Raw genomic sequence first — 21,496 nt, forward strand, 5'->3', positions numbered from 1 at the left:
TGCAACACAAAATATTCAACTTTTCTAATAGCATTTATTGAGGGAAATCAGTTGTGCTCAATTCAAATCTATGTCATAAAATAACTACAAGCAGGTTCATTACATATCATCGTTATAAAAATGCTTTACTCTGATAGTGATTGTTTTCAACAACATTCTTGTAATCATGGCAAAGTCCTGCAGATACACATTTAGTCTCATATCATCACTTCCTAGTTGCACTTCTCTCCTCCTGATGTGACAGAACGTGTCAGCAGCTTTAATTTGATTGGTCGAAGAGGCCCAAGGAACACCCCTGGATCCATCTGCAAAGGGATCTGAGGGGACAAACTGCATGGTTTGTTCTCAAAAACAAATATAGTTCACCATGTTGACTAAAGTTTGTAATGGATGCATAATAATCACCTCTGTCTCTTTGCAGACTGAGAAACTGTAGTTCTGCAAAATTTCCACCAAGGCCAGTTTAATCATCACCGTAGCAAACCGGATCCCCACGCAATTCCTTGGCCCGACCCCAAAAGGCAAGAAGGAGTATGGCTTGATGTGCTGCTTGTTCTCCTTACTGAATCTGTAAAAACACACACGTACATGAAGAAATGCAAGTTGTGTATTGAAAATCTGTGAAAATTTACAGTGCATTCTGGCAGCTACCTGTCAGGGTTGAACGTCTCTGGCTCTGGCCACAGCTCGGGGTCACGGTGCAGGGCGTAGACTGGAACCGTAACAATCATGTCCTTTGGAATTGTGATTCCATTAATCTTGACGTTTTCTTTGGACATTCGTTCCAGACGTGCAGAGGAGGGATAGAGCCTTTTGACAAGAACATTTTTAACATGTAGTGGAATAATAAGACCATGTGCTGTTGTGTAGATCAGATAGAAGAGTTTGATTCAGTGTCATCATACAAAATATAGGTTAGTAAAATAGTCAATCAAGCTTGTTACCTCAGACACTCATTGAAAACACAGTCAAGGTACTCCATCTGCACCAGAGCTTCATACTGGATGGGACCCTACACAGTTCATATTAGAACTTGTTTAAACACCACTTCATCAGTGAAATAAAATGGAAGAATAAACCTGAAACTTCTACAGGGCCTTGAAAAAGTATTCATACCGAATGAACTTTTTCACATTTTGTCACCTCACTTACAAACTTAAATGTAGTTTATTGAAATTTTATGTAATAGACCAACACAAAGTAACACATAATTGTGAAGTGGAAAGTGACACATGGTTTTCAAAGTTTGTAAGCAAAAACCTGAAAAGTGTGCCATCCATTTGTATTCAGCGCAATCAGTCGCCTTCAGAAGTCACCTAATGAGGTAAAAGAGTAAACCTGTGTGTAATTTAGTCTCAGTATAAATACAGCTGTTCTGGGAAGGCCTGAGTGGTTTGTTAGAGAACACTCATCATGAAGACCAAGGTGCTCAGTGGACAGGTCAGGAATAAAGCTGCAGAGAAGTTTGAAGCAGGGTTATAAAAAAACATATCCCAAGCTTTGTTCAATCCATCATTGAAAGATGGAAAAGTTATGCCACAAAACCTACCAAGACATGGCCGTCCACCTGAACTGACAGACCGAGCAAGGAGAGCATGGTCACTCTGGAGGAGCTGGATAAATCCACAGCTCAGGTGGGAGAATCTGTCTACGGGAAAACTATACGTTGTGTACTCCACATATCTGCCCTTTATGGAAGAGTGGCAAAAAGAAAGAAAAACATAAGAAGTCCTGTTTGAAGTTTGCTACAAGCCATGCAGGGGACACGGCAAATATGCTGAAGAAGGTGCTCCGGTCAGGGACGGGGAAGCTGGTCAGTGTTGATGGGAAGATGGATGGAACTAAACACAGGGCAATCCTGGAAGAAAAACCTACTGGAGGCCGCAAAAGACCTGAGAATGGGAAAGAGATTCACCTTCCAGCAAGACAATGACCCTAAACATACAACCAGAGCTAAAGTGGAATGATTTCATCAAAGAATATTCATGTGTCAGAATCGCCCAATGTCAAAGTCCAGACCTCAATCTTATTAAGCGTCTGTGGCGAGACTTGAAAATTGCACAGACGCTCTCCATCCAATCTGGCTGAGCTTTAAATATTTTGCAAAAAAGAATGGGCAAGAATTTCAGTCTGTAGACGTGCAAAGCTGGTAGAGACATACCCCAAAAGACTTGCAGCACACCAATGCACGCCACACTAAACAGATTCATATTTGCTTAGCATTTTTAAATTACACTTAGGTTTGTGTAAAGTGACAAAATGTTAAAAAGTTCTAGGGGTATGAATACTTTTTCAAGGCCCTGTTTTGTACCTTGTTTGGGAAAGTAGAGTCTATCTCCTCCTGCAGGCGTATCATGACATCAGGATTTGTGGCCAAACAATAGGCTAAGAAAACAAGAGTGGTGGTGTTTGTCTCGTAACCAGCCATCACAAACAGGGCTGCCTGGGAGAAGATCTCGTGATCAGTAAGACCTGACGGAGAGGACCAGACAGACAGGAACGTGTCAGACCTGAGATGCGAAGGCATGTAAGCATGCTTCATGTACATGATGAAGCACATAGTTACCCTGATTTAGCTTGTTTGTTTCTGGGTTCTGAGAGTTGATCATATATTGAAGGATATCTCTCACATTCTGGAAACAGGTCAGATACAGTCAAATGCAAAACTAAATACTTTCCCCTGAAAATAGTTTCTATTTGAAGCGGTGCTTATAGATAACATTTTCATTACTTGAATGAAAATAAAATCAGTCAAATGGAAATGTTCCAAACCTTCTACATTATTGCAGTCTTGGTCATTTACACAATTAGAGGTCAGCAGTTCCAGATGGTTAGAACAGATCTCCTTGTGCTTATTTTTCTGTATGTGCTTACTTTCAGGAGTGGATGCAGGTGTGTGCTGGAACTGCTACAGAGCCTTACCAGCTGTACAACATCTCAGGCATCAACCTGTAAAAATGCTTAGTCGCTGCCAAACAGACTCTAAGGCATTCAGTGGACATCCATTGCTTGGATATGCGCTCTGTACTTCTGCCTCCCTTCCAGTACCTGTCTGCTAGACCTAGCCCTAGATAGTACCTGGAGTGTTATTCTTCAGCCATATGACTCAGCTATAGTTCAGAAGCAGCCACTTTGCTGCAAGTTCCTACCACCACCAGGCCCCCCATCACAAAAGCCCCATACAAAAGATAGTATGAAATAGTGTCTTTTACACAGATGCTCATAAACCTTGCTGATGTTTAACCTCTCTTTATACTCATTTTCAAACTTTTTTGACTCTTAGAACTATTCTTTAAACTGTAACCCCCACATTTATCTTTTCCACAATGAGGTCCAATAGTGGTCCACTATAAGACACATAAGATTATATCCATATAAAAACAACCCGTTGTTGTGTTTTTGTTCGAACCTTCTTTGAACTATCAGAGCGCTCTGCTTTGATCTTATCAAAAATGGTTTTAAAGTATGCAGTAGATGACTTGGAGAAAAAGGAGACGTCCATTAGCTCCAAGAGGGGAAGTAAGAAGGGAAAAAACCCTGAGAAAAAAAAAGAGGTAAAAAAAATTAGATTTTAGAACAAAAGACAGAGAAAGAAAAAAAACCCTGAAAAACAGTACCTTGCAAGATGAAAAGACGTGTAGGGATTTTGAACAGCTTTGAGGCGTGGGTGATGAGGGCACTCGAAGGGTTATTGATTGTGTCCATGTCCACACTGAATGTACAGCTCACCATCACATCGATACTGTAGGGTCCCAAGAACCTAGACACACACATGCAGTAATACTGGCCTTACAGTGATCTGCTGGGGGCATTATGTTTACAGCCAGTCCGATCTTTTAATCATAATTTTAAATAATAAGAGGACATGCTGAATCTGTCAGGATGCAGTTCGAAGAGCAATCAGAACACAGTATCATAATAAATAAAACAGGAAATCCAACAAAACTGGTCATAAAAGATCAGATTACTAGATAAATTACGAAATCACAGATTGAAATCAAACAGTGCTAAACAAACTGTGGATCATGACAGAATCACCGATACAGTGAATTTGTCTGCTGGATAATAATGAAAAAAATACTGACCGCAGGTGGTAAGAGGTTAGAAAACTTAGCTGGATCAGTTTAATGAGCTGTGCCCAACTGGCTCAATTCAAGCTCATTAATGAACATATTTGGTTGTGGTGTGGCTGCTCCAGGTAGCACTCTGGAGTTTGCTACGTAACATCATAGCATCGCTACTCACTCTTTGATATTAACAACTTCTCCATTCTGGGCCTTAGACTGAAGGCTGCATGTCAGTTTGTGGGAATGATGTTTCATGGTGCTAAACATCTTAAACACAGACGGAGAGAGACAATTAAATAAAGGGGTGAACACGAACACGGTATATAAGTGCTAAGCTCTTGTGTGTTATCTCCTCATTCTCCTACCTCCTTTACACGACCAGAGGTGAATAAGGGAGAGAATATGTTGCGAATCCGTCTCCAGTGATCATCTTCAACAATAGACACAGCATCATAGAGATCCCCATTCAGAAGCAACCTCTGTAGAGGGGCACAATGGTCAGATTCATATGTGTCTGTGTTCACAGCTGATGATACTATCAGCATATTTTCCCACAGTCACATAGATAAATAAATACTATAAGCACTAATACATCAGTAAATGACATTTTCTCTGGATGTTTAATTATTTTTTCAATAATTATGCCCTGATTTTGAAAAATCAGGAAAAAAACGATATACTTGCTTTGCCATAACATTGCAAATTACCCTGACAACACTTCATGGGAAATGGATGGTAAATGAACGTGTTGCACTTTCTTTCCAGCCTGTCACAAAACCTATTTGTCTATTTGTGTTCAGTGTGTGTGTGTGTGTGTGTGTTCTCACTCTCCGGTTGGTAAAATAAGTGAAGCTTTCCTTCACCAGGATAGTTTTCAGCATGTCAGGGTCCATCACTGCCAGGACAGGAGTCCTGAACTCATACATACTGAACGTGCAAACAAAACCATGTTTAGCCCACGTTTGACCATTTACTGTGAAACTGGTTTGTACGACAACAGCGTTGACACAAACAGCAAAGTAACAAAGATCAAAACCATGCATTAGAAATGCTGTTTAAAAATACTCACCCCCATACTCTGCCATACTTTTGAAAAGACTCAACATCCCCCAGATAATAAACCTGATTATAAGGAACACACATACATCATGTAGCCTACTGTGCCTTTCCACACAGTGAGTGACAAGTGACAAAAATGATGAAAATCAATCATTTAAGTTATTTACATACAGGGTTGTGCCTGGTAATCGTCCCCCAGTACATCACAGGCTTTGTGCCTGGGACCCCTAATTTCTCAAATACTCCAAAAGTCCAGTAGCCATACCTGCACAGAAGAGAAGAACCATGTGTATGAAGTCAAACATGCACAGCAAAAACTAAGCTTTCAGCTTTTTAACAGGAGCCTGTCTCTTACATAACAAATATGCAGACAAATACGATGAGTAGAAGCCATGATTCTAGGGAGAAGAAAGGAAGGAAGCCCATGGTTGTCTCATGCGCAGCTCGTCTCTTGCGCAGCTTGCTCAGCTGAGTTGTGGTTCACTTTGTGAACTGAACTCTGACTGCGTAGTCAAGAGGTGTGGTCACCAACACACTCACGTCCTCACAGACATTTATCAACATGTTTTTGTATAAGCACAGACTAGGAGAAAACGTGTTTAAGAGAAGCTAACTGACAATGATTTATTGAGAGAAATGTGCCAAATTACTCTGATAAATAATCTAAAAAATAAATCTATATGTATATAGCTGACATTTTGTTCACAGAACACCTTGACTACAGATATATTAAAGGAGCTCAAAGCTGTTCTCTTAAACTTTGCATTTTTTCTGCCTTACTAATCAAAGCTGTGTAATTTCGTTGTATATATAATTTAAACAAACATGATGGTGACCAAACTAATAAAACTGATATTACTGAGATTATTAAATGCTTCTCAGTTCCTTTCTGTCAATCATTCACCTGACGTTGCTGTGTTTGCTACAATAGGTTAAACTCTCACACACTTCTGTTGTCACGCAACAGGTGGGTGCAGACGGGGATAAAAAAGCCTGTGGTTGTGCTAAAGGACCTCAGAGAAGGCTGTGTTTCCCCTGAGAGAAGATGGGCTACTTTTTCTTTTTGTCAACTGAAACATGGACCCTGCTGGTTGCCCTCATCACACTGCTGCTTGTGTAAGACTTAGATGTGTTAAGGCATTTGTGCTGTCTCTGTGAGACCAACCTTTTTCTCTCTTTTCTTGTTTTACAGGTATACCTATTGGCCATATGGGACATTCAGGAAATTGGGTATCCCTGGTCCAAAACCGGTCCCTTTTTTTGGCACCATGCTGGCATACAGAAAGGTTAATGAATATTTTGCCTACCATCATAAATTGCTAACAAATTCTCTTTAAATCAATCTGAAAAATCAGAACGTGATTTCTTAGTAAATATAAATAAATATGATCTCTGAACAGACATAATTTCATCTTTAGTGTTTCAACTTTTCTTTCCCAACTAAGGTAAAATGAGCCGTAAATGAAGGTGGTGTCTTTTAGATCTTTTCAGATTTTTCAGAAACAATCCCCATATTTAGTCAAGATAATTCAGCTAACAAGCTGTTTAAAAGAAAATTGTAACCATGTTAAAAGTGGGTTTGGAATATTTGATAGTATCAGAGCTGTATTTCAATGAAGGTGAAGGCTACTGCTCACAACTACTCACAACATAAAAGCAGTCAGATAAAAAGACAGATTAAATAAAATGTGTTCCTGCCGACATAGAGTCAAGTCAGGTCAGTAAAGTGGAATGCAGTGACTGTTGGATAACACAATAATAAAACAAAAGATATAATAAACAGACATAAATATAAAGAAGCAAAATATGAAATGATCCTGCATATCCGTCAGAATTTAACATTGTTTTTATGTATTTACATGTACCGTATGTATATTTCATACAATATTTGTGTTAAACTAGAGAGTAGATGGTTTTAAAATATATGCATATTATCATTTTTCTAGGGTTTCACTCATTTTGATGAGCAGTGCTTCAAAAAATACGGGAAGACATGGGGGTAAGTTTGCATGTCGTCCAGCTCAATATGTCTGTACAGTATATCTGCCACTTATGCTAATTGTCCACTCTCATCACATTTAGCATCTATGATGGCCGCCAGCCCGTGCTGTGCATCACAGATTCTAACATGATAAAAGCTGTTCTTGTGAAGGAGTGTTACTCCTTCTTCACCAATCGCAGAGTATGCTGGCACAATATATAACTCATTATGATGGGGTACAGCTTGAAGGTTCCCCTCATCACAAGCTGTTTTTTTAACAGAATTTACGTCTCAATGGGCCCCTGTATGACGCCGTATCCATTGCAGAGGATGATCAGTGGAGGAGGATCCGTAGTGTCCTCTCTCCCTCCTTTACATCAGGGAGATTAAAAGAGGTACATAACCCAACCATGTCCATTAAATAAAATACAGGAAGTGGATCATTTAGTTGTGAGGAGATCAGACCTTGAATTTCACAAACAGCAGCTGGGCCTCTGGTCTCTTGTAATCGCATTCACTGTTGTGATTTCAGTAGGTCTATATTAAACTGTCATTCATACCTGTGCCTCAGATGTTTGACATAATGAAGCACCACTCCACCAACCTGGTCAGCAGCATGAAAAAGAAGGCAGACAAGGATGAACCATTAGAGCTGAAGGAGTAAGAACATGTTATATTCATATAATAATACAAAAATACATAAGACTATCTTTATTATGTCTGGGAGAATAAAATGTATTCTCAATGTGTTTGTGTGCTCCTGTAGGTTCTTTGGACCCTATAGCATGGATATAGTAACCAGCACAGCCTTCAGCGTGGACATCGACTCACTCAACAACCCCACTGACCCTTTTGTCACCAACATCAAAAAGATGCTGAAGTTTGACTTTTTCAGTCCCCTCTTCCTCATCGTTGGTAAACTATTCACTTATAAAATCAACATGTGCATTAGTTTTATTGTTGTCATTCGCCTGTTTGAAATACAACAGTCTTCGATACCTGTGTTGACATCTCTTTCATTTCAGCCTTCTTCCCCTTCATGGGTCCCGTATTTGAAAAAATGGAGTTCTCTTTTTTCCCTACATCTGTGACCGACTTCTTTTATGCTGCACTGAAGAAGATCAAGTCTAATCGTGAAAACAGCAAGCAACCGGTATAGCTGCCAGTCCCCTTCATGCATGTGTCTTGTTTAATAGAATATTATCTGACCTGCTCTTACATGTCGTCTACTTTCAGAGTCGAGTGGATTTCCTCCAGCTGATGATCGACTCCCAGAAAAGCAACAACCCCACTGGAGTAGAACAAGATAAAGGTAACAGGCACAAAGCACACTTCTATACACACATGAGAGCACACCTTAGAGCTTAAACATATATCACTGCTGTTTCCCCAGGTTTAAGTGACCATGAGATCCTTTCCCAGGCAATGATTTTCCTCTTTGCTGGCTACGAGACAACCAGCAGCTCTCTCACTTTCTTGGCTTATAATCTGGCAACAAATCCAGAGGTGATGAAAACGCTGCAGCAGGAGGTGGACGCCACCTTCCCTAACCAGGTATGTATCAGAGCGAGAAGTCATCAATGTCTGCTGCAAACTGTATACAAATGGTAGTTGTGTGTCATATTTTGAGCGTGGATCAGGACTGGATTTTATTTCTCTTGTGGTCATGTGTTTGTGCAGGCTCCTGTTCAATACCAGGCGATGATGCAGATGGAGTATCTAGACTGTGTCATCAACGAATCTCTTAGGTTGTATCCCATTGCTGCCCGTCTGGAGCGTGTAGCCAAGGCGACTGTGGAGATAAATGGCTTCGTGATTCCAAAGGGCATGGTTGTCATGGTCCCCATGTGGCCTCTGCACAGGGACCCAGATGTTTGGCCTGAACCTGAGAAATTCAAACCTGAGAGGTAGAGAGATGTTTTTTCTTTTTTGTGTTTACCTTTTGCAAATCTTCCACAGAAGGAACTTGTATTATTATGTGTATGTATGTGTGTACACTCAGGTTCAGCAAGGAGAACGAGGAGACCATTGATCCATACACGTACATGCCTTTTGGGATAGGGCCAAGGAACTGCATTGGGATGAGATTTGCAATCATGTTGATGAAACTTGCAATCGTGGAGGTCCTGCAGAGGTACAGCTTCTCCGTGTGTAAAGAGACAGAGGTGAGACCACAGATTCTGATCTTGCTGTTGCTTTTTTTAATGGAGCATGCAGAATTTGTGCAAATATTATTCACAGCTAAGTCAACATTATTACTGAGGTTACATAATGTTGATGCGAGATTTAAATCTGCCTGATCAAAGGTCAAAGGCCATACCTGGTACTGTATCTGATAGTCCACTAATTAACATTTGTGTGAGGTTTCTGCCATGATGCTTCTAATATATTATTGACTTTGTTCACACTTCTTTTTTTGACTGATGTAATTTCCCACCAGGTCCCCTTTGAGATGGATGTCCAGGGTCTGCTGGCACCAAAACGACCTATTAAACTGAAGCTAACTCCCCGCTCTGAAGCTTCAAGCTAAAAAACAAATAAATTATTTTAACTATTCACAGGACTGCTGTATGGATACAGACATATTGTGTATGAGGAATGATTGAGTGCATCATGTAATGTAATAAAGCCAAACAAACAATATAGAATGTAGACTCCCCCCCCCCCCCTCATGCTGCTATATTGATATGAGGTTATATAAAATCAGAAACATACAATCGTATAGAAAAGGAGCTCACTGGATAGTGGGCTTTTGAGTCATGTGGATGATTGTTGGAATGGGTTGAAGTGACAGAATCTGTTTTGCATGTGTCTGTAATATTTCACAGCATTGTACACTTTGGGTTAAATACGTATTAAAAAAGAAGTGTATGGAGTAATCCCGTTGTAATGTGTGGTGTTGTAACAGCGCTCTCTTGTGGATGGTTTGTTTCTCTTCATGTTTCGCTCCTGTGTTCCTGCTCCCTTACAGATCCATGATCCGGGGTTTCCAACCATTTTGTTCTTTCCATGTTTATAAACAGAGGGTAGAGATTAAAAAAAAAAGATTTTCAGAAACTGCCACATGTTACTGACTACAACTGACATCTGTGATATTACACCAGGTGTTACAATAATCGCAGACTTTTTTTTTAATTTGGTGTTCAAACTGTTGCAAAGAAAAAAAACATAAAGCGTAATAATTAATGTGTATTTAATTTGAGTAAATGCATCAGATGTTGTTGCGATTACACGTTTTGTTTTGCAGAGTCAACCCAACCCTACAGGCTGAGAGACGTGACAATTTCTTAAAGCAGTATCTTAATAAATCTCATGATACTGCTCCAACTCCAGTTTCCTGCTGTGATGACATGAACTGGAGCCTATCAGCCGAGAGGCCCGTGTGTGGCGTTCAGGGTACAACCTGCAGCGCACGCTTTCTCTATATATGTGCATTTACGTGGTAAAACCATAGGGTCGCACTGTAGGATCATCACAGCGTTTTAGGGATCATCGCCGGAGTTAATTTTTCCTTATTGCCACACAGTCTGTCTGCACTTGACTTTTATGCATATTCTTACATTTTACATTATAGTATGATTATTATTTCATTATTACTGTATTTATTTTTACAGTGTATATTTATGCTGCCCCACTTTACGTTCTGTTTACATTCCAATGTCTTTAAATTTGTTATGATAATTTGACTTTAAAAACACATAACTAGTCTAGCCTGGCTATTTTTAACTTGAACGCAACACCAGCCCGGTTCCTGGACCTTCGCTCCTGTTCTTGCGCCCAGCCAGACTCCATGTTGTTCCGTCAGCCGCGGAGCGAACAAGTGCCCTGGCCGAAAACTCTCACGTTGCAACTCTGTGTGTGCGAGAAGTAAAGTGTGTGTGCGTGTGATTGTGTTTTGACCCTCCGAAAGAAGATGGCAGACTACCGGGACGACACCGGGGCACGAGCCCTGCTCGCTTTACAGTCGGCGCCGTGCAGCCCCGTGCGCGTCGCGGTGACCTCGCACGCCTATCGCCAGCCCTCGCTCGCCCTCCTGGGTCCTCCTATGATGGAAGTTCGCAGCGATGCCGGGATTCGTCCTGTGCGGCTCGCTTCTCCTCCACCACAGGCCCTGGCCAGGCTTGAGGGCCGGGACTTTGAGTTTGTCATGCGCCAGAGGACGGTCACCATAGGCCGGAACTCTTCCCACGGCTCCGTAGACATCAACATGGGTCATTCGAGCTTCATTTCACGGCGACACTTGCAGCTCACCTACGATGAGGCGAGTGGTTTCTCGCTACGGTGCCTGGGCAAGAACGGCGTGTTCGTTGATGGTGTGTTCCAGCGAAGAGGGGCTCCTCCGCTGCCACTGCCCAGAGAGTGAGTGAAGTCTGCTAGCATAGCCGCTACCGAAAGCTTCTTATGGTAACACGGAGGTCGGACGTTGCAGGGCTAGCTAAAACTTTGTCCACCCAGTGCACTGTCCTGCAGGTGGACCCTCGCTTTGTTTTTATCCCTTTTATTCCCGTACTGAGCACCTAACGGATGAATAAAACATGATACAAAGTTTAGTATGACACTACTTTTATAACGTCTTGGTGTGAATAATTATCTGTAAACTTAGTTTGGACGGTGGAGCTTTAAGAAAATAAGTATTCACAGTAATTGACATTGAATTTGAAATGATTAGATATTTGTCCAGAGACTTTGTAAGGGACCCCCTCCAGATTACCGTCAGGCCACTGAATCAGCCGAGCTAGTCTTAGCTGCTAGCAAATTTAGCTTCTTTTTCATTTGGCCTACTGACAAGCCTTTTACACAGGCTGGTTAGCAAATATTTAAAAAGGTTGGTTGTGGAGTTTAACACAAAACTGTATTGACAGTTTCTTGTGAAAACAATCAAACTGTAAACACGTTTCACATGAATGTCTCCTGTCGGCAGGTCAAAGTCGTGTCAGTTTTCAGGGTGATTACTGCGTTAGCTGCAGTGTTAGCTACCTGTTAGCAAACTTGTCGCCGTCAGGTGAATGTAAACAAACGCACCCCCAGCGGTTTATCTCACGAGGCTGGTAGGAAGAGGTTTGTTTGGTTTGTATCCAAACCTTGAAGTGCATCTTTCCTCTAAATCAATGGGCCGTTCTGGTGTTTTAATGATAGTTTTAGGTGAATTGCTGTTCCACCGAAACCACGTTAAAATATTTTGCCTTGAGTTGATTTTACACAGAAGTCTTAAAAAGGAAATGTGTGTGTGCGTGTTTGTCAGTCACAGGGTCCGAGGGGAGGAGAAGGTGTGTATATGTGGCGGGGGTGTTCTTATCCTCTCTGATTGGCTGTCAGCACTGTTTGGGGGTGTGTCGAACACTGAACAGGAAGTGCTGGTTGGAATGACATCCTCATTGCAGGCGCACATGGAGTAAACACAAGACCCACAAACCAAGGCCAAATCAGCCGCAGCCATGTTCACATGTGTTGTTTGGGCCCAGGAGGTTCTCTGGACCTGAACCCTAATTCTGGAAGATTGTACTTAGCTGGGAAACAGTGTTTTATATATATTGAGAAAGTGATCAATACCAGTAAATACTTATATTTTTATAATACTGCAAATATAAAGACAAAAGAGTTACTTGCACAGGTATTTATCATTCTGATTTGTGAGAGTCACTTTGGCTAAAATTACATTGCTATCAGTGATTTATGCTAGAGCTGAAACTAACAGCTCCATTGTTACCAATAAATCTGCCTATTATTTGTTTGATTAACCAACAGTTTCTAAAAATTTTAGATGGTGTCTCAAAAAGCACCAACTTATTATTATAAGTTGAAGCTAGCAAACACTTTTACCCTGAAAATGAACTATAATAATGAAACTTAGCAATTTACTAATTAAATGTTACATGTCTAAGTTTTCATATTGATTTATTTGTATGTTGCCGTCATTTTAAGTCCCACCTCAAATGGAGGAGTAGACTGGGGCAGGGACTGATTTCTTATTTATTTATTTTTTTGTGGATTTGTCTTCATGATCTTGTGGTGTAGTTATCTTGGCGGCTGCAGCAGATTTTTTCACTAACTTTTGCTTCATGTTGTTTACCATGTCGGGGCTTGAACTGGTTTACAGTGGCACACATTTTTTACTGTGTAATACTAACTCCACTATGCAGGCACGATTTGGGTACTTCTGGTCCAGTCAGACCACTGAATCTTCCACCATGTTGTCTTAGTCTCTCTTGCTTTAGCCAACGCCAGTTCAAATGTCATGTGAGTTCTTTAAACAGCAGCTTTCTTTGCTACTCTGACGTTCAGCTGAGCCTGATGAAGGAATGAAGCAAATGGTGTCGTTCACAGTCTGTTCAGGCTCCGCTGTAGAACCCTGTAGCTCCTGCTGTGTTATCACAGGCCTTTTTTTTGCTTCACTGGTGCTCTTGTTGCATGAACATTTGGTTGTTGAGGATGGCCTCCTCACTGGCAGAGACAGCTGTGAGCCGTTTGTTCATACATTCAGAGTTAGATGGACAGGTGCAGTTTTTCCTGAAACCTTTTTAAAGAGAAAAGTGGGAACATGCGTGGTCCACGTCACATCTGTGAACTTGTGTGGATGTTTTCATCAGTCCTCTTCACAGGAGGTCTTAGCCTGTTGGATTCAGTCACAAAGATTAGAAACACTACTGTAATTATATAACCCTACTCCCTGTATCTGTTTGGAAACATTAAAACAGTTTACATTAGTTATTAATGTTACATTGTCAAACATTTACCAAATCCCTCAAACAATTATTTAGAGGCGGCTGTTGAGGCGTGTTTACACTCACTGGGGCCTCTGACTGTGACTGATCCTTGCTTTTATTGAGGCAGTTGTCCAGACCTGCTTAATGCAGAAAATACAAGGAATTGCCAGCCAGCACTTTTATTGTCACAACACTTTAGTTTTTTTCATCCACAAAAGGTATTTATGTTAAAAACACATGGCTAAAATGGCATTACTGCATCATTACAATGTAATATTTTAAAATGTGCCATGTTAGTCTTTGTCACCTATGACAGATCTGTTATCTAATCTGTTTGTTATGTAATACATAAGATTATATTAATTGTTTTTTCTTGTCCTTGGAGGCTTTAGTTGACAAAACATTCTTGCCACGAGATTCATTCAGCAGCCGCTCACTCAGTTTTAGTTGCGTCACGCAATCTTTCTTAGTAAATAAAATGTATTCAGTTGTTATGGTACCAGAAAAGGTCATTTAGACATTCAGGAGCCTAAAGAAAAGGCCAATTAACCGTGTGTATGACAAGAAATTCTGAGATCATGTGACGTGTACAAAGGCTCCAGAATAATTACTAAACTAGTGTGTTTTAATATCTTATTTACACTTTGAAGAGAGTATGAACTAATATCCTTTTCTCTCTGTTTCTGTCTTCTCTCCTGTGGTGTCCACAACCTCCTTCTGCTTTCTAGGTGTGTGTTTCGTTTTCCCAGTACAGTAATCAAGATCCAGTTTATGTCACTTCTGGATTTGGAGGAGCACAGAGAGAAGGAGCACCCCTCACCTCCACCTCGCCCGCTTCTGCCCCACATTTCCCCTCTTAAAATCAGCATTCCCACACTGCAGCAACATGAAGAGCACATCAGGGCGTTTGGCTCTCCGCTGCCGTCACCTACAGGCACCATCAGGTAAGCCAAAGACAACGGTGAATAGCATAGGTACCAAATGATAGTAAATTGACAAAAATGGCAAATTATTTTAAATGGGACATTGTTACTGTACTGTACTCTACATCAATTACAGCAGATCAGCAAAGGTCTAGAAGCTTTAGCCTCATACAGTATAACAAGTACTCGGACAAACATGTCAATAATAAGCACATAAAACTACTGAATAAAATAAACCTAAATCTGTCTGTCTGGGACGTTCACCTAACTTAATAGCACTTTTTAACGCAGCTGTTAGAACATATGAGCCATTTAACTGAGCTGTGAAATAAAAGCACATGTACTTTATCAGCTTATTGCACCTGTAATATCCTCTCTGGTTGATGTTTTGAGCTTATCAGCTGCTTTAGTATTTTGGTTGTGATGGAAACCTGCAGTCTAATGAGCTGTAATAGCACATGTTTGAAAATCACTGCTCTATAAATGCATACAGCATGTGAGACTGTTTGGCGTTGCTCTGCCTGTGCCCTCTGCTGGACTGTGTCTGCCCTTACATCATGCTTCCCCACCAATGTCAGCTTGTGTGTGCATGCCTTATATGGGATGGCTGCAGCTTCGAGGTGTGTGATTGGCTATTGGGCAGATTGTTTTGCCTGTAGGCCTTTTTTCCGTCCATTCGTGGTTTCCTTTTCAGAGACCACCCCCCCCCCCTCCCTGCCTTTCCCACTCGGCCCTCAGCTCCTGTTCTCCAGCACGTGGACACATAAAACACACAGAGTAAAGACGCTTGCTCATACACATCTCTGCACCACTTTCGGTGTGGCCTTTTTCGGGCAGACCGACACCTTCCTCACACTACATACAACAGAAGAGTATTGCGTAAAAGCATATGCTCATACTCAAAACACCAACATTGTCTCTACACACGACGGTAAGAGTCACTCTTCCTGTTTGGAAACTTAAATCAATTGTATAAGGTAACATTCTTCGTCCTCTGCCAGCATGCACATACACACTGCTGGTCCCTGTGCACGTGCAGAAGTGGTGAAATGGTTGTTGTTGCTTCCCTAGGGAGGTGCCAGTAACTTAATATTGTAGTTTCAGTATGTAGAGTCACAGACACAACTATGTTTTTACACCTAAGATGTTAGACATTTCTGTTCTTCTTCAATAAATTTTCAGCACCGAGCTTACAGAGCCATTGTCAAAACACAGCCTGCAGTTCCCCCAGCCAAAAACTACAAACATATTCTTTCTCTCCCTTTGTTTGTGTGTGTGTGTGTGTTTGTTTCCCGGTGTGTGTATCCGTGGCTCTCTGTTGCTAGAGGCAAATCAAAGCTTACTGACTCCCAGAAACCAGTGTTTACTTTACTAACAGAAGCAGGTGTGTGTTGTATAATAAGTGACTGGGTTTTCCCTGTAGTCTGTTCCTCATCAGCAGTAGATAAAATCCAGTTAATTATTAACATACTTTTAGGTATTTTATTGTTGTATGATCACAGCTTAAAACACTATGAACTGTCCTCTATTAACTTTTACTAACTTAGGTCTTTTATTGATAAGAGAACACATCTATTATCAACACTGTGATTGAAAAGATTATTTAAATAAAACATAATCGGTGCAGTGAAATTGCAGAAGTATAGCAGAGTATGAAGATTGAGCAGATAACGGTGCTGTCAGTCAAACAGTTTTCACAGCAGGTTGCTTGTAAATGGTTTTACTGTGTGATAAAGGTACCTCATTATTTCACTTTGCTTATGAATTTGCTATTATTGGTATTGGTGTATGCATATTGCCTTCTACATTAGAATATTGCACTCCTAAAATCTTAGTGTCCATCACAAGAACGAGAATTGGTTGGGTTAGATGAACTGCATATATTGTCCGATTTTGATGTGACCTCATGCTGTTTATTAACTGTAATTAGTTTGTTTCTCTTGTACGTAATTCAAATATTTGGAAGTATAAAACGATTCTAAAATGTTAATTATGGTTGTCTTTGGTGGGACTGTTTGTCAATGTGTGCATATTTGGAGGCTGTAAATAACATAAAGCACATTAGTTATCTCCTGAACATTTGAACCATGTTAATGGAATGAGGCAAGTACATGGAATCTATTTTACTGACTCTGTACATGTTTTCCCAGAGGCTAAAATCTAACTGTCTGTTGCAGTGTAGACCAGTATCACACTGATGGCTCATTCATCTAGCTGTACTGTCATTCAGATGTACTTTTAAAGCGCTGCTTGCACTCTTTCCTCTCTCTTCCAGTGTTCCTAACTCCTGTCCAGCCAGCCCACGAGGGGCAGGGTCATCCGGGTATCGCTACGGACGCAATGTGACCTCTGACCTCCAGTTAGCAGCTGAATTCGCTGCTAAGGCTGTTTCTGAGCAAAGACGAAGTATTGCTGAGCAGAGAAGTGGGGGGAGTGAGCCACGAGGGGAGTCAGCTGGTGGAGACAGCCCCAAGGTAAATGCCCAGAAGTAACACGGTGTTGAAAGTGATGATCCTCATCAAAAATGTCTGCAATATGTTGTTGACTTACATTTGTGTCCTGTCTGTTCAGGATGAATCCAAGCCACCTTATTCCTATGCACAGCTGATTGTTCAGGCCATCTCTTCGGCCCCAGACAAACAGCTGACTCTCAGTGGCATCTATGCCCACATCACCAAGCACTACCCATATTATCGCACGGCAGACAAGGGCTGGCAGGTACTGTTTTACAACACTAGGAAAAAACAGTTTGTGTGTGTCCTCGAATATTTTCTTTTCATTCAAGTGATTGATTCTTCCTTCCCTTAGAACTCAATCAGACACAATCTATCTCTCAACCGTTACTTTGTGAAAGTGGCCCGCTCTCAGGATGAGCCTGGAAAAGGAAGCTTTTGGCGTGTGGACGCTGCGTCTGAGGGCAAGCTGGTGGAGCAAGCCTTCAGGAAAAGACGGCAGAGAGGGGTGTCTTGTTTCAGAACTCCCTTTGGACCTCTGTCTTCAAGGTAGGATTTTTAGTTGTGAGCTTTAGCTACACACACACACAGTTTGTTAACCCTCTGTCTCTCTGCTTCTACTCCTGGCTGTCATTTGATTGGACAGAACAAAGTAAGTCTGATTTTGACGTCACCTGATTGAGCAGAAGCCAGCGTTAGTGAGGAGCTCTATGCGTTTGTAGAAGTCTGTTGCTTCATTAATTCTATCTTCTCTTTATTTTGTTGTATTAGGAGCGCCCCTGCATCCCCAACCCACCAGGGACTTCTTTCACCTCCATCCAGCGGGTTACAGACTCCTGAATGTCTGAGCAGGGAGGGCTCTCCTATCCCCCACGACCACCACGAGCAGCTGGCTAGCAAACTGTCATCTGTACCTGAGTATAGGTATTCTCAGAGCGCCCCAGGTGAGCACATTTTTTAGCATTTTTTTTTAGAGGAACAGACATGAAGGCCTTAATGTACGCTGTCAGATAGGTGATATTGTCTGGGTCTTTCTGCACAGGATCTCCTGTCAGTGCCCAGCCTGTCATCATGGCTGCACCCCCTCACCCCACAATCCTGCCCTCAGGCCCAGGGAAAGCCCTTGCTTTAGTTCCAGGTGGCGGTGGCCAAATCCAGCCCACCCATGTATTCCAAAATCTCCCTCAGTCCTCTGTAACCATGGTGCGAGTGGTCACCAGCACCCTTCCACCTACCAACCCTCCAAATGGGTACAGCGCTCCCAATATTGGAGGAGTAGAGGGCAGCAGTGATCTCAGAGGTACGGCTATGGGACTCTATTAAGGAGACAAGTGTGTCTGTTTATCCACAATGTCAAAGGATTGTAAACTCAAAAAGGAAAAAGTTATGCTCACATCACCTCACGACTATTTGATGATTTAAGTCTTGCTGGGCAGAGAATTTGACTGCACCATGCACAAGAAATAACAGACCTCATGCTAATATGTATTGGTTCATTCTTTGAGAGAGATGGCTGCTTTTACAGATTTGAATTGTTTCCCCCTCAGAAGCCCAGCTGAACAGAGAGCGAGTGATCCAGACTGTGGACAGTGTGGTGCAGGGTGGGGAAGGACGTAACTTGACCCCAGGTTTACATCAACTTCCTGTTCGCCCTGTTACCCAAAATGGCAAACACACTGCTGCTGTTGCCACAGCAACCACCCTTGCTAATGCGTCTGGTAAGATTTCTTTCCATCAATGATTGCCATGCTGAGCTGACATGATGGCATGAATGTGCTTTTTCTCTCCATCTTTACAAGCAAAAGGGATCCGTTAGTTTACAACTCACATATGAAAATGGGTGCTCTGACCACAGTCTGGTCTGTAACGGTGCTAATTTATCATTTTCCTCTCCAGGCATGAATAGTCCTCTCCAGATCTTGGCTGCCCAGGCTTCCAGCTCCCCTCCAGTGCTGGTGAGCCGACAGTCTAGTGCAGAAACTTTAGCTGGGCAACCAGGTGAGCCCCTGGCCAAGCGGCCAAAGATTGAAGATGATGGTGGGACAGAATGTGTTCAGCACCAAGTCACACCTGCTCAGCAGCCTGTCATTGTTGCCATGACATCACAAACCCACGACCCGAGGCAGTAAAACCCAGGGCCTCCCAGCAGGTACCCAGTAGAAAGTCTCCCCTTGATGCTTCGCCTTTTATACTCATTTGATATGACTGTAGCCGACATGGCCAAAAACTGTACAGGCAGTCTTTCAGAAGGGAAAATCAAATTGTACGGAACTTCTGTATTCTGGTCAAACATAGATGCAAACTTTAAAATCCATTCTGAATTAAAAAGCAAGAGTTTTTTCTATATATTCCACCATTTACTGACAACACATTACAAAAGTAAGCTTATTATGCATATTAAAATCAATTCAGCACTACTTTTACTATGTGAACGTTGGGTGGTATCTCACAACCTTTCCTCATGTTGACGGACAAGATGCATCACTTATCATCACTCTCAGGCCAAAGATCTCACCTCTCCTGCACTTCTGATCACTGCCTGTGTAAAACCAGGGAACGTGTTACCAGGGATAAGAACAGCCTGCTGTGATAATTAGACTCAATATATTGTGTAGTTTCACACAGGTAGACAGGACTCAGTTGCATATGTCCAGATCAGGTTGATGAGGCCTTGGAGACGGTCAAGAATATGATTGTAATCATTGGAGAATAAGGTGAGGCAGATGTAATCCAACAGGTTGTCTCAGTTGTTAAGATTAAGTCCAGAATGTGAGACATGTCTTCTTGTCACCTTCTCTGTAAAGGTGTACTATTTTCAAGAAGACATGAGGAAATCCAGGAATGACAAACCAGCAGTTTGCAGTTTTTGCTTCACTTCAGCTCAGTTTGCTTTATCAGTGTGAAGCTCATCAGATTCAGGGTGATCTGGACAGCAGAGTCCTGCCCGAGAAGGGCAAAAAAAAGAGGCAACTATTTAGAATTGATTGAAGTGGAGCTAACCTAATGTAGACGAACTGATTGTTGTTTTAATTTTTGTTGTTATTTCAGTAGTGGTTGAAGGAGAAATGGAACAGCCTGTGCATACAGTTTTGTTTGTCTTAGCACAGAAAAGCATTATTGTAATAATCCTTAAAGCCTTAAATATTTCTACATTGTTTTTGTCATTTTATTTTAGCTTTACCATTTTTAGATTAACATAGCGCTTTAACAGTACATGATCAGCAACACTAAAGCAGTGACAGTTCTGTTGCATCAGTAGACTTGTATCCATTTTATCAGGGGAAGGGCGGGACCAACACATGACCACGATTTTCAACTGCTCTTGTCTTCTTCTTTCATTCTGTACGGTACTTTTGACATCCCTTTTGTTCTCAGCTCAGCACTCCTTTTGCTTTCACTTTTCCCTTAACTTCGTTTGCCATTTTTCTTTTCTTCCTCCCAGTCTACCTCCCTCCCTCTCTTCTCCTCACAGAGCAGTCTCTGCAGTCTCCATAGAGGCATCAAGCTGTTGGCAATTCATGTCGCAGACACTGCCTTAATTAGATATTCTTTATCACTTTCTCCCCCGCTCGATTCTCTCATTCTCACTCTGCCTTTAGCTTTTCCAAATGTTCTCACACAGGCCTCAATTTTAGCTGGTAATCAGGCACCATATTTCAGTGATTGTTGTTGCACATCAGAAAAAAAAAGAAGAAAAAAAAAACATGCGTAATGATTGTATGCTGCTCTTTCTGCTAAATGACAAAGCTATTTAGAAGGTATTTTTTCTTATTTTGGAAAAAAGAAAAAATATTTTGCTATATGTAAAAAAACAGCTGTCATCAATACGTTAAACATTCTGGAAATAGAGAAGTATATGTATTTTTAAATGTTCCTGTTTCTGTGATTTGTTAAAATGTGTAGCACAAATTAAAATTTCTCATTGACTTAAATATCACATTGTCTTCTTATAAAAAGGCGTCAACCCCGTGTGGGTTTTTGGCTGTTTAACAGAGCACATCATTTTGGGTTTTTGAGCTAATAATGGATAATGACTTCGTCTGTGAGAACAGGCAAGAGTAGGAGAGTAGACCCAGGTGTAGATTTGTGGCAACACCGTCCTGATGGAAAAAGAAACCTGACGGGTATCCAACAATCTTTATTCTTCAGTAACATTCTTTAACAGTTATCAATAATAATCAGAGAAGAGTAGACATGCATGAGATCACCTTAAAATGCACAGAAGTCAAATTTTATTGTAAAGAAATCAAAAGTTGAGTGTGTAACAAAGTTTAAAGAGGTCTAAAAAAATACTGAAAGGTAGAAACGA

At 41.4% G+C, this 21,496-nt stretch overlaps 3 protein-coding genes across 4 annotated transcripts; 2 read left to right on the forward strand and 1 right to left on the reverse strand.

The window, feature by feature from the left end:
• Window positions 1-14: 14 nt before the first annotated feature.
• On the reverse strand, window positions 15-5,619 carry LOC114434624 (cytochrome P450 3A30-like). Its single transcript, XM_028403946.1, has 14 exons — window positions 5,482-5,619; window positions 5,298-5,391; window positions 5,137-5,189; window positions 4,895-4,994; window positions 4,433-4,546; window positions 4,246-4,334; window positions 3,618-3,760; window positions 3,410-3,537; window positions 2,567-2,633; window positions 2,312-2,472; window positions 945-1,012; window positions 652-810; window positions 406-568; window positions 15-317 (listed from the first exon to the last, which is right to left on the reverse strand). The coding sequence occupies exons 1-14, from the start codon at window positions 5,550-5,552 to the stop codon at window positions 213-215; spliced, it is 1,515 nt and encodes a 504-aa protein (XP_028259747.1). The 5' UTR covers window positions 5,553-5,619; the 3' UTR covers window positions 15-212.
• A 468-nt stretch (window positions 5,620-6,087) lies between these two features.
• LOC114438070 (cytochrome P450 3A40) lies at window positions 6,088-9,986 on the forward strand. Its single transcript, XM_028409136.1, has 13 exons — window positions 6,088-6,242; window positions 6,319-6,412; window positions 7,073-7,125; window positions 7,209-7,308; window positions 7,389-7,502; window positions 7,679-7,767; window positions 7,874-8,022; window positions 8,133-8,260; window positions 8,344-8,419; window positions 8,501-8,661; window positions 8,788-9,014; window positions 9,110-9,272; window positions 9,548-9,986. Exons 1-13 carry the CDS (start codon window positions 6,172-6,174, stop codon window positions 9,635-9,637), a joined length of 1,515 nt encoding a protein of 504 aa, XP_028264937.1. The 5' UTR covers window positions 6,088-6,171; the 3' UTR covers window positions 9,638-9,986.
• Window positions 9,987-10,875: 889 nt separating this feature from the next.
• foxk1 (forkhead box K1) lies at window positions 10,876-21,119 on the forward strand. 2 transcript variants are annotated; one of them, XM_028401703.1, is made up of 10 exons: window positions 10,876-11,466; window positions 14,540-14,755; window positions 17,010-17,208; window positions 17,306-17,452; window positions 17,543-17,736; window positions 17,959-18,131; window positions 18,230-18,487; window positions 18,735-18,905; window positions 19,084-19,336; window positions 20,630-21,119. In XM_028401703.1, the coding sequence occupies exons 1-9, from the start codon at window positions 11,021-11,023 to the stop codon at window positions 19,314-19,316; spliced, it is 2,037 nt and encodes a 678-aa protein (XP_028257504.1). In that variant the 5' UTR covers window positions 10,876-11,020; the 3' UTR covers window positions 19,317-19,336; window positions 20,630-21,119. The 2 variants fall into 2 exon arrangements, with proteins under 2 accessions (XP_028257504.1, XP_028257495.1); XM_028401694.1 differs by lacking the exon at window positions 20,630-21,119 and having other exon boundaries at window positions 10,877-11,466; window positions 19,084-20,150.
• Window positions 21,120-21,496: the final 377 nt, after the last annotated feature.

Source organism: Parambassis ranga, chromosome 1 (assembly GCF_900634625.1).
Source record: "Parambassis ranga chromosome 1, fParRan2.1, whole genome shotgun sequence".
Lineage (NCBI taxonomy): Eukaryota > Metazoa > Chordata > Actinopteri > Ambassidae > Parambassis > Parambassis ranga.